This window comes from Apodemus sylvaticus, chromosome 12 (genome assembly GCF_947179515.1).
Source record: "Apodemus sylvaticus chromosome 12, mApoSyl1.1, whole genome shotgun sequence".
Taxonomy (NCBI): domain Eukaryota; kingdom Metazoa; phylum Chordata; class Mammalia; order Rodentia; family Muridae; genus Apodemus; species Apodemus sylvaticus.
The window spans coordinates 100,220,801-100,233,641 of record NC_067483.1 but is presented as its reverse complement, the minus strand read 5'-3'; the positions used below and the strand labels follow the sequence as shown (position 1 = coordinate 100,233,641).

General features: G+C 46.1%; 1 protein-coding gene across 1 annotated transcript in view; it reads left to right on the top strand.

Annotated features, from left to right (window-relative positions):
• Window positions 1-12,841, top strand: part of Hhat (hedgehog acyltransferase) — a 253,385-nt gene that overhangs the window by 74,167 nt on the left and 166,377 nt on the right. The window contains exon 8 of the mRNA XM_052200751.1: window positions 3,468-3,618. Within this exon, the coding sequence (XP_052056711.1) occupies window positions 3,468-3,618 (151 nt within the window). The remainder of the gene's footprint in view (window positions 1-3,467; window positions 3,619-12,841) is intronic.

The window sequence follows — 12,841 nt, the reverse complement described above, 5'->3', positions numbered from 1 at the left end:
TACTGGGGTTAAGGGTGTATACCATCAATCCCCCCTCCCCACACACCTTAATCCATGAGAAATACTCACCAACAGGTAAATAGAACTTGTGTTACCTGGTTATAAATACATGTGGCTCATATTTTTCATCCATACTGGAGTAAAAAAAAAAAAAACCCTAATTGTCTTCAGTTAGATCGGCCACAGTTATATTAAATGCCCACACAGAATCCTTTCTTTATCCCTGTTGTTTATGAAAAGTACCAATCAAAGATAAGATTTTTGTGCAAAGGACTCTGGGAGATACAGACTCAGCTACTGGTTTTGATTCCTAAGCCTCAGAACAACACCTGTAAAAAACAGTGTCAGAAATGAAGTCAGGACTAGAGACAGGAAGTATCCCTCTTCCTGAGCTGGCCTCCTGTTAACAGGGCCCAGAACATTCCCCTGCTTCCTGTCTCCAAGAGCTTTGAGTTAAGCATTCCTGAGAAACCATCCAGTCCCTGGTGCCACCACCCCAGACACCCAGAGGCCCTGGGTGCCGCTAAGATGAGCCCATCAGTGGTAGAGAAGTGGAAGAGAAAAAGAAGCAGAACGGTGTGTGCCCATGAAGAGAGGCAGAACTGGACACCCGAGGGTGGTGGGGAATAGCCTGATGAGAGCCAGTGATGCTGTCTGAGGCCATGCTGAGGTCCAGGTCCTGGTCTGGACTGCTGCCGAGGGCCATGTCACGGTTCATGGCCCTGGAGTGGGGGTTTATTATCACCAAAGGCTGTGTGGAAGTTCCTGGTCTGGGCTGCTACCTGGGGCCATGCTGAGGGCTGTGCAGTGCTGGCCCCACCCCTCACCAGCTACAGCACTTAGGAGGGCAGCCCCACGCCTTCCCAGGGAAGCACAATTGAACTGGCATGGTGGTGAGTGTGCAGGAGAGCTGGCCCCTGAGGACATGCCAATGAGAGATCTGGCCCTTCTCATGGCTGACTGTGGAGCTCTGCTGAGCTGGCTCTGTCCTTTGCCTGAGCTGTGCTGGAGAGCTGGGGGAAGAGCTGTCAGGCAGACCACCTCAGCCACTACCCAGGCCCAGGCTTTGAGCTGGCCCACCCCAACATCTGCTCTATCTATGAACTACTGGAACACGTGAAGGGGCCAACCCTGCAGGCCCAAAGCTTTGAGATCCCTCAGCACAGGGCACCAACAGGATATCTGACAGGAGTTCCAGTGAGGATCCAGTATTGATGGTGTAGCAGAAGCCAGAGGCCTTGAAACAGACCGATGACTCATTCATTGCAATGAACATTTGCAAGTAAAGTGTATACTGTGTGACACACCACGACAAACTTCAGCTTCCACAGTGAGATTTTTTGTTTGTTATTTGTTTTCTTTTGTGAGGAGGTTGTAAGGAAGGAGGGTAGATATGAATGGGATTAGGGTGCAATATGTGAATTCATAAAGAATCAATGAAGAGTTAAAAAAAAAAGCAAGGTGGCACCATCAAGATGGCTGACGGGTAAAAAGCACTTGCTATCTGACCCAGTGATTGGAGTTCAATCCCAGAAAACTGAGTCTTGCAAGTTGCCCTCTGACTTCCATGTACATATACAGACAGACAGACAGACAGACAGACAGACAGACATACAGACACACACACACACAAATGAACAAGTGTAAAACAAAACTCACAAGGATGGTGCATGAGAAAAGACATTCAAGGTTAACCTGAAATGGACACACACACACACACACACACACACACTCATAAACATGCACAATCACTCTCTCACAACACTCATACACACATACACACACTCTCATATACACACATACACTCACACACAAACACTCACAATACCCTCACATACACTCAAATATTGACACATACACTCACACACATATACACTTATATACATTCATACTCTCTCACACACACACTCATACACACTCACACATACACTCATGCATACACACTCACACATACCCTCTCACACAATCACATACTGACACGCACTCTCACATTCACACACATATAACACACACTCACTCATATTCATATACTCTCATTTACACTCACACAATACACACCCTGTTACACACTCATGTATTGACACACACCTTGCACACTCATACACATTCACACACATACTCACACACACACACACTCACCCCCCCAACACACAGGTGCTTGATAAGAAATGAATGAATGAATAAACATACAAGTCTCTTCGGTGACTTCCTGATCTCTCTTAATTGGGAAGAAAGCTGAATGGGACTTGTATGTGACATAAGACTCAAGAGTGCCCATGTTTCTCCATGGAAACAACACACAACCCCAGAAAAGACTTGGGGTGTTGTTTCTACCTTCCCCGAGCTTCCTGAAAGACTGCTTCATACTGTCCACGTGCTTTAAAAGCTAATATGACTGGAAGCCCCAGAGAGACAGTGGCAGTGTGTTCATGTGGCATTTAGAATACCTCCTGTTGCCCAGAAGATACCACAGAAAGGTTGGTACAGCGGATCAGCTGTCTTCTAAAGGACAAGCACCAGTCCCACAGAGGCGCTGGTAGCGGATGTCAGTGCTGACCTCATTGTTACAGGAGGGTCTTAGGAATGTCAGTGGACTATGTGGCTCTAACAGCAGTCTTACACCCTCTGGAAAGCCAGCCACTCAAAGTCACAGATTACACAAAAGCCACAAATCAGGATAGTTCCTGTATATGAGGACATCAGGAAGTCAGGGTATCTCAAACCAGAAAAGTCTCTGCTGTGGTTTCAGATGCCATCTGATGGTGGTGTTAGGGTTTTAGGCTGTGGAAGTTAGGGGTCTGATAAGTTATATCCCCCACATTTTACAGACGTGGACAATGAATGGATGCTTCTGGGACTATGGTATATTGAAGCAATCTAGCTCTGGATCAGCAACATTCTAAGTCTCTGACCCTTCTGCCACAGCTGATCATTTGGTCTTGTAGAGTCTTTAGCACAGATATGGTTTGTGTTCTGGGACCTCAGCCCAAGGCAAGAACATAGATTTTCTATAAGATGGAGTAATGGTCTGCTGTATGGTCCCACCAGAACTCAATCCCATTGGGTGATCTTGTTACTTGTTGTCTTAGTTTCTTTTCTGTTGCTGTGATAAAACACCATGAACAGGACAGCATATGGAAGAAAGGGTTTATGTTGGCTTAGGGCTGGAGTCAATGATGCTGGGGACAGTGTGGAAGTAGGAGGCAGTGGCCGCAGAGCAGGAAGCTGAGGACTCACATCCTAAATCACAAGCAAGAAATGGAGTGAACCAGAAAGACATGGCTTTTCACTCTCAAATCTATTCTGGTGAAATATTTCCCCGCTAACCTTCCCTACTCAGGACCAGCTAGGGACCAAGTGCAAATGTCTGAGACTGTGGAAGGCAAGGAGACTGGTGGAGATGCAGGGCAGTCCCAGGAGCCTGCTGTCTTACGCTGTTGTGACTGATGGGTCCCGTTGCTTTACAGGAGGACTGGCGCTGGCCCAGGTGCTCTTCTTCTATGTGAAGTACTTGGTGCTCTTCGGTGTCCCGGCTCTGCTCATGCGACTGGATGGGCTCACACCACCACCCCTTCCCCGCTGCGTGAGCACCATGTTCAGTTTTACCGGGATGTGGAGGTCAGTCTCAGGGTTTGCTTAAGTCTTTGGGGGTGTCCTGTGGGCTTGGCTGGCTTTGGAGCTACTGTTCTTCCCCTTCACTCAACACATTTGGAATGACATATTCTTTATCCTGCTCATATGGTGGCAGTCTTTGCTTTCTAGCCCTCAAAGTTATCAGGCTATGAAAGTAAGTGAAGCAAGAGAGACTGTTTGCCCACACACAGGACTATGTCAGGAGTGATTTCTTACTAGGGACAGTATATTAGTTGCTGTGTCATGGCTGTGATTAAAGACCTGACCAAAGCAATTTATGGGGAAAGGCTTGATTTCAGTATACTGTCTGAGTGTAAAGTCCACCACGGCGGCAGGAAGTCCTAGAGGTGGGAACCTGGGAGGAAGCTGGTCGTATTGCATCTGCAACCATGAAGCAGAGAGCAGGGCATGCTGGAGCTCAGAAGGCTTTTCCCTTTCTATGCAACCCAGGACCCAACCAAGGAGTGGAGCCACCTACTTTTAAAGTGGGCCTTCCCACCCCAGTTAGCTTATTGAAGATGCTGTGCCTGCAGGCTATTTCCTAGATGAATCCGGATATGGTCAAGTTGACAGACATCACCGCAGACATGCTAAGAGGTCCTCCTCACTGTTTTCTCTGAAGATGACTGTGTGAGTCACGTTGTTAACTAAAGATGAGTTGAGTGTCATAGCCCAGGCCGGCACTCAGTGCTATACATTCATCTCACCCCCTCTGGTCCAGCCTTCCTATCTTTTCAGTAATAATAATAAGAGGGTGTGTAATCTGCCCCCAGAAGTTCTTTTAAAGATGAGGCAGGCTACTGCAGATATTTCTAGATATCAACCCCCATATATGTTGTCCCTGTGTGAGGTTTTGGGTGATGGTTCATGACTGATGTTTTTCTTGAGTTTTCTCACTGTTTCTGATTTTGTCCCACAAACTTATGATTGGCCTGGAATTTTTGTTCCTAAATATCCCCCAAGTCTCTTGTCATCTCTGATGGCTGCTTTCCAAGAGGACTTGTTTGCTTTGACGTTTTTCTAAGCATGTCCAGTGTGTAGCAAGGGTCAGGATTGCTTCTGTAATTGCAAACCTCCCCCTCGCCCCTGGAGGAAGCTCAGGGCTGGGGGGGTTGGGAGAGGGGGCACTGACTCAGCAAGGGGGCGTTGGTGCCTACTTAAAACTTGCTGTTTGGCCCCTCGCTTGTCTCTCTCTAGTTCTGACCTTTCTCATAGTTGTAGACATGAGACCCAAGACAGAAGTAGCAGGAGAACCCAGTGAATGTCACTGTATCCAGTGGTGCTTTCTGAAGGACTCAGGCAGCATGCAACGTAGCCATGTGGGCACTTGTGGAATCACCTGGCTTCTTTATGCACAGTTTAGTGAGTTCCAGCTTGGTTTATGGGGTTTCTTCTAGTTATTGAAAGACTGTCAAGCAGTTCCCTCATATTTCCCTTATTATTTAATCAAGCTCGTGACTGGCCTTTTTAATGGAAAGACTGGGGAATGCTGACAAAAGAACTCTTCTCAAGGCTGGAAAGTAGTTTTGCTAAGATGAAATTCACTGGAAGCTGTTATAATATGACCAGCTCAGAAAGGTCACTTCCTCAGCCAATAGTGGGACCAGCAGTGATTTTGGAACACGTCACAGGCATCTGGTGGGAGCCCTGCATGGCTCCTCTGCCTCTCTGTTGTGACCATCTGCACTAATGTACTTGGGAAGGACATTTCCTGGGAGCTTCTACAGGGTCAGCTGGAGTGGTAACCATGGTGACCAGGGCAGTTTCCTTGTCCATAGGTCACTGGTTGCCACAAAGTCTCTGTGTTTCATACAGTGAAACAGAATGGCTGGTTTTTTTGTTTGTTTGCTTGTTTTATTTAATCAAAATTTTAAAAAGTTTTTTTTTTATATTTTAAGTGTGTGTGTGTGTGTGTCTGTCTGTCTGTCTGTCTGTCTGTCTGTCTGAGTATAGTTATGTGTACAAGAGTGCAGGTGCCCTTGGAGGCAAGAAAATACCTGGTACTGGACACAGTGAGGCTGGACTTACAGATAGTTGTGACCTATCTGGTGTGAGTACTGGGAACCAAATCTGTGTCCTCTTGAAGAGCAATATGCACTTTGATGAACCATCTCTCCAGTTCCCTTATTTAACTTACTTTTGCTCAAGAAAGATCCTCAACTTATGTAAGCCACAAAGATGGAGACTGTCAGCACTGTCATCAACAGAACAGATGGTTGCTCGGTGGAGGCTCCAAAGCGTGACCCCTCAGAGCAATGAGGGTCTGAAAGGCATGTACGGGAGCACTTGGCAAGAACAAACAACAAGTGAATAGATTCTCCTCTTCAGGCTCCCGTTCTAGCTTCTGTAACATGCAAGACTGGGAAGTTCCTTGGGGTTTTGTAGGTTTATTGATTTAAGCAAATGTTCATGTGTCTATGTGTGCCTATGTGAGTTTATGTGCTCTGTGTGCCTGCTGGTGACCAAGGAAGCCGGGGTGGGGAAGGGGCACCAGATCCCTGGGACTGGAGTTACTGGTGTTGGTGACCTCTTGGTGTACAAGCTGCTTGATGTAGGTTCAGTGACCTGAACCTGCCTCCTCAGGTAGAGGTGCTCTTACCTACAGGGTCTGCCAGCCCTGTGTTTGGTTTTGTGGTTTTGTTATTGAGACAAGGTGTTACTATGTGGCTTACTTTGGTTTTGAAATCTGCTTCCTAATTGAACAGGCAATGAATTTTTTCCCAGTTTGCTAGCTATACTTAGAAGTGCCATGTCTTTTCATGTTAAAAAGTCAGATTTCAGAATCTAAGTGAGCATCTGAGCCATCATGTCCAGGGCAGGTCTCAGGAGAGGCTTTTTAATTGAGAAAAAAAAAGGTGCTGATTATCTGTGTCATTTGCAAAATGACCCTCCCTCACAGAGAGGTTTTTCAGTGTTGTGTGTTGGTATGCACATATGTCTGGTGTACGTGTATGTTTCTGTAATATATGTGCATGTATACATGTGCATGTCTGTGTAGCGTATGTGCATGTGAGTGCACCTGTGTGTTCACTCATGTGGAGGCCAGAGGTAAATGCTGGGTGTCTTCCTCAACTGCTCTCCATCACCGAGTGGCTAGCCTTGCCAGCCAGCAAGCTCTGGGGATCTTCCTGCCTCTGCCCTCCCCCCTCCCCCGTGTATTACAGTTGCAGACATACATGACCGTACCCGGCTTTGCCTGTGGGTGCTGGGGTTGCAGGACAAGCAAATACAGATTGTCCTGCTTGTGTGGAATTCCCCACCTAGCCATCTCTCCAGAACTGGCTTATAGTGTCCCATGTTCCCTGTCTGAGTATACAGCCTATTAAAGGAAGGCAAGTTGTGAAGTTGTGATGTCTGGTATCCAACTTCACTCTGATGTTTCTGGGCTGCAACCCAAGACTGGCTCCCTCTTCCTGAGTCTAAGAAGAGTTTAGTCAGGAGCAGAGCAGAAAGCTGGTAGGGCACGTGTTTGCTGGGGCCATGGCAGAGGGGAGAGGCCTATAACAATCTTGGTGCATTTCTCATTGAAAGACCCTGGTGTTGTCAGCTTGCAGGGCCATTGGACTCTGAGCTTTGTGTCATAGGACAGATGACTCTGGCCACTGGGAAGCAGGATGGTTTGAATTGTCCATGAAGAATTGCTGCTCCTGCTCTGAGCCACCCCTACAGCTGGGCTCTGATGGGTCTATTCACTCCCATCTCTCGGTTCTCTCCTTCATGGATCCTGCTGAAATATTTGCAAAAATACATTGCAAAACTCCAAGGAGCAGCTGTATTCCCATGGTGTGAGTTTTCTGTGGGTCTCTGGAGCTGAGAAATTGAAATTTCTATGGTTTATATCTAGGTTTCATGTTTTAATTTAGAAGAGCTGAGATCTCTAATGAGTATCTTTTGCCAAGAGTCATTAAACATGGCGTTGTGTGAGCCTTAGGTTCGATATCCTGAGGTTTGATATTAACATTCTGATTGTGTTCTGTGATTCCAGCTATGGAGGTGTGTGGAGTGATAGGATTTCCCACAGTGGCTGGTGAGTTGTGGGTTAATTTCAGTTATCTCAAGAATCTGAGTCAGCTTGCCCTCCACACTGCTAGAATTACAATGCTTTCCAGACTCTGCAGGCAAATCCATGCATCATCCGTTATCCCAGAGGAATCCGGGTGATGGTTGGTGGGGGCTAGATTTTAATGTGTGAGTTTATCTTTAGACTGAGGAGGCGGAAGAGGAGGGGCCTGAGCCCCATTCTCTCAGTGGGGCATCAATTGTGCACGTGGTAGGTTATTAGAAGAATTTAGTTTTCTAGGTGGGGTGCTGGCTCTCTGTGAAGTGGAGGATGAACCCACTGATGAACTGCTGGGTTTTCGGGCCTCCTGCCTTGAATAATGCTTGGTCTGCAATCGTAGGGCAGGTGGCGGGCATGGAGTTGGTGAGATGTCTTCCTTGGTCTCCCAGCATCACTGATGTAAAACAAAGACTACGTGGCCCTGAAGAGGGAAAGGTGGAACAGGATGTGTTCACAGTGCTCACCCTGTCCAGAGGGACCTGGTCTCCAGGAGCTTGCTCTTCACCAGCCGTGAGGTTGTTTATTTCTCTGGGCCAATTATTTTCTCTCTAAAAAGAACAAGGACGTGATGACTTATGGAAGTGAGCACATAGTAGGCCCCCCAGGAAGTGATAACTTTTTACTTATTTAGCTGGAGCTGTTTTGCAAGCCTGACAAAGCCAGAGGTGACCTGGAGGTCTACCTCCTATTGGGCCAGGCCCTGCGACCATAAGTGCCTAAGAGGCTGGCTAAGCAACGACTCCATCCAGCTGGGAACCAGAGAAGCCATGATTCCGCAGAATGGGCGGGGCGTGAGCCCTGAGATGTCTATGTTCTTGTTCACCAGCCCAGCCACATGGAAGAGGGATGGCTACCGGCGTCCCACCGCATTCCCCTACTCATGTGATTTGTCAAGTTAGTGGCCTCTGTCCACCTCTTTTTTTCTGAGACCCTGAAATGGGCTGATCTCAGTGCTTGCTTTGGCAGGCTGCTGTGAAGGTTAGTGGAGACCAGACCCTTAAGTAGTGTGCACAGGACAAACAAACATGACAGAAACATTAGCTCAGCATCATTGGTCTAGATGGAGTCAAGCTTATACTGTGCCTATGCCTTTTTACTTTTCCAGTGAAGAAAGCCTGGAAGGGTGAGAGTTGCAGGTGTGGGTTTCAAATGGAAGCACTGTGGTCCAGGGTCTGCCCAGGCATTGGTTATTATTATTAACGAACATATTTGCAACAGTGTTATTATTAATGAACATATTTGCAACAGTGTTATTATTAATGAACACATTCACAACAGTGTTATTATTAATGAACACATTCACAACAGTGTTATTATTAATGAACACATTCACAACAGTGTTATTATTAATGAACACATTTGCAACAGCCACAGACACTGTACCTCACCTATCTTACTTCACTCACCCAACTCTTCTCTCTCTGATCTTCACTCACCAGACTCAGTAAATTCATTTTCTTTTTTCATTTTTAAAGCTCCTTTCGTTTTTTGTCTAAATACAAACTTCCATAGATCAAAGTGGGAAAGAAATGCAGTTGACCACCATTTTGTTTTGCTTTCCAGTTTGTTTGGCTTTGAAGGCTGTCCTTTCCATTTTCCTTGTATAGAGGAGTTTTTGGTATCTCTACAAGCTCCAGAGTTGACTGAAGGCTTCTAGAGTAAGAAGTCATGTGACACAGGGAACAGCAGGTGTACCGGCTGGTTTTGTGTGTCAACTCGACATGAGCTGGAGTTGTCACAGACAAAGGAGTCTTCCTTGAGGAATGCCTCCATGAGATCCAGCTGTAAGGCATTTTCTCAATTAGTGATTAAGAGGGGAGGGCTCAGCCCATTGTGGGTGGTGCCATCCCTGGGCTGGTAGTCCTGGGTTCTATAAGAAAGCAAGCTGAGCAAGTCAGGGGAAGCAAGCCAGTGAGCAGCAGCATCTTCTGTCTCCTATCCTGTGTGAGTTCCAGTCCTGACTTCCTTTGGTGATGAGCAGCAATGTGAAAGTGTAAGCTGAAGAAACCCTTCCTCTTCAGCTTGCTTCTTGGCCATGATGTTTTGTGCAGGAATACAAACCCTAACTAAGACATTAGGTGTTCTTTATTGGTCGCCAGTTTTATTAGTCACCAAACTATGGTGTTTGGGGACATGGTCAGGAGCCCAACCCATGCAGAATTGCCTGGGTGTGGGTTCTGGTTGCCCTCAGGAAATCCATGCTGAATGGATGGATGTGAAATATCTCTCACATGCGCATGCGTTTGAACACTTGGTCTTCGGTTGATGCCAATGCTTTGGGAGGCGTCCTTCACATTTATAGCTGTCCCTGCTTCCTGTGTGGTCCCGACTCCCTCTAAGCCTTGTGAGCAAACAGTCTCCTGTTCTGGCTGTGGCAGACACGAGCTGTTTCCTCCAGCACTCCTTGTTACTGCGCTTCCTTGCCATGACGGGTTATAGACACTCAAACAGAGTGACCATAAGCTGTTCTCCCCTTCCTTTCCTTCTGGTCACAGAGACAAGAAAAGTGAGTTCAATAGATCATGAATTTCTAACATTCTGACCACTGTGACTTAGGAGTGAAAACACCAGTGCTTTACTGGTGTGTAACTAGCCTTTCTGCGTGTTCTGTGACCCACATCTGAAGGATGTGATGGGCATCATGCATGACTGCTGTCTGCTCTCAGCCTTCCTCATCTCCTGGGGTGTAACTGGTCCTTCTGTGTATGGTGTGACCGGCCCCTGAAGGATTCAATACACACCGTGCATGACCACTGCCGGTACTCAACCTTCCTCATCTGATTCCCCTCATCAGGTGCTCACATGTCAAAATATTATGTCTACCTTCAATTTTCTTGAGAATGAATGCACTATACAGGGAGTCTAGAAGGGGGAATGCATACACCTGCCTTAATTACAGTTATCGCTTCACCAGATATTATGCTATGCCACAGATAGCAGGTGAGGGAGGGAGTTGCCAGCTCAAAGGAAGAAAAGACTTTCCATTCAGACTCTGTATAAGAGAGGCGTCTGACAGCTGCTCATCTCTGGGGTTGAGATTTTTCTAAGACAAGTGCGGAGGAAAAAATCTAATTCTCTTACAAGTGAAGATGAGGAAACCTGATATAGGGTTGGGAGTAAAACTCTTCTAAAAATACTGTGGAAACACCAGATTCTGGTAATGATAACAGCAATGACTGCAAAGGCATAGCTCATGTTCTGCTGAGATAGTTGTAAACACTTCCACCTGAGTTCTATCTCCCTCTTTTATCAGTCTCTAGTGATGTGGGACAGAAACATACTTTTCTGTGGACTAGAGTATGAGGCTGTAAAGGGATGTGGGATTCAAGGGATCAGAGAATGATGTTGGATTGGGTACCAACTCTCTTGAAATTCTGTGGCAGAGGAGGGTGAAGTTGGCAGAGAGTTGGTTTGTAGGCACCAAGGAGTGGGAGGAAAGGGCTGATACTTTAGCCCAAGTCACTGGCTGGGCAGTGGTTTGGGGCTGTTGAGGACTTCCCTCATTGCCTTAGAAGCAGGGATCTAGACGTTTTCTGGAGGTTGGAGGAAGGCTTCTTTGATGCCCACACAGAGACTTAATTCTGTCTCCCATGGGTGTCTCCTACTACAGCTCCCTTACCCACTTCATTCCTCTGTCTCCCTCAGCCCACATATAATCCCCAGGATGTAGAATGCATACAGCAAGTCAGCCTCTCAGAGGCCAAAGTCAGGAGTAAATATTGTCTTCTTAGGTTTTTGTCTCTTCCTGTACACCTGTCCTTCAGGATATCATGGGGTCCACAGAAAGGGGGGCAGAGAGTCTGGACAATATCCTCCTCTTCTGTGTCATTTCTGTCCACTGTAGACAAGGGGGAGCTTTCTCTTGTGACATTCTCCTTAGGAAAGGAACCTCATGTCTCAGCTCTGAAAGGTAGAATGAGTTTACTTTTGCTAACAAGAGGTTTAGTTTAAGATTGGACCTGGATCTGATTCTGAATTCATGAGCAACCAGAACAAGGGACTGTTAGGATGAAAACCGAGAGATTAAAACAAAATCCCCATTAGAAGGAGCTGATTTATTCTGTGCAATAGTCTTTTAAAATAAGGATGAAGATATCCTCAGTGACGTACTGTAACACAGCCCAGGTCATGTCATTGTTAGAGAGACTGTTGGTGAGTAGCGAATTTTCTCAGAGATGAAAATTCATGCATTCAACCTCACAATGGGTGATTATGTCTCTTCTTTGTTATGAGTAAATATAAAATTATTTTTATTTACATGAACGTGAGTATGTAGTTTGAGTGTATTTCACATGTATGTGTGTACCTGCAGAGGTCAGAAGAGAACAATGGATCTCCTAGTTGTAGACTTAGAGGACATTGTGAACTGTTTGATGTGGGTGCTGGGAACTGAACCCAGGTCCTCTGCAAGAGCAATATGTGCTCTTAACTTCTGAACCATCTCTTCAGTCCCCAAAGCAGTTCTTGGTGCCATTTTCTTGTGTCTTGAGACTGCGGATTGGCTTAGCCCTTGGTGCATTTTGCTTCATGTTCAGATCCACTTACCACCTTTATTCCAATCCACCTGGGTGCCCAGATGTTCAATGTTACAGTCCTGGATACAAGCAGTATTCTCTGATCCTATCTAATTGTTTTCCAATGTACAATGTTAATACTTTGTCTTCTAAGAAGAACTAAACAGTGGTTAACCTGTGATGAGATTGGATGGTGTCTCTGTTCTGCTTGGAGATATTGCTTATTTCTTGGTGTAGAGCACAGCTTGACATGCTCCATAAGTTTCGAGATCAATGCTTAGGTTTGAGGTTTGGGAAGCTCATTTTGCCTGTCTTTCTTATGTGGTATGTTTAAAAGATACCTTACCTATGCATGATTTTGTGTCACTAATGTTGAACTTAAGCCCAACAGCTTTGGAACTCAGGCCGGAGGGAACATGGACCTTGTTTTTCTCAGATAAGATCTTCAAGACCTTCTTGTGCTTAGCAATACTACACAGTACTTCCATGCTGTGCTTGGGGGACAGTGATATCATCCTCCAGAATGCACCAAAATGTGGCATCATTCAACAGCATAGTGAGCCCTCTCTAACAGGTTAGGAGAGGCAAGTTTTGGCCTCTGAGCTTTAATAACTGTACAAATGTTAATTTGGAG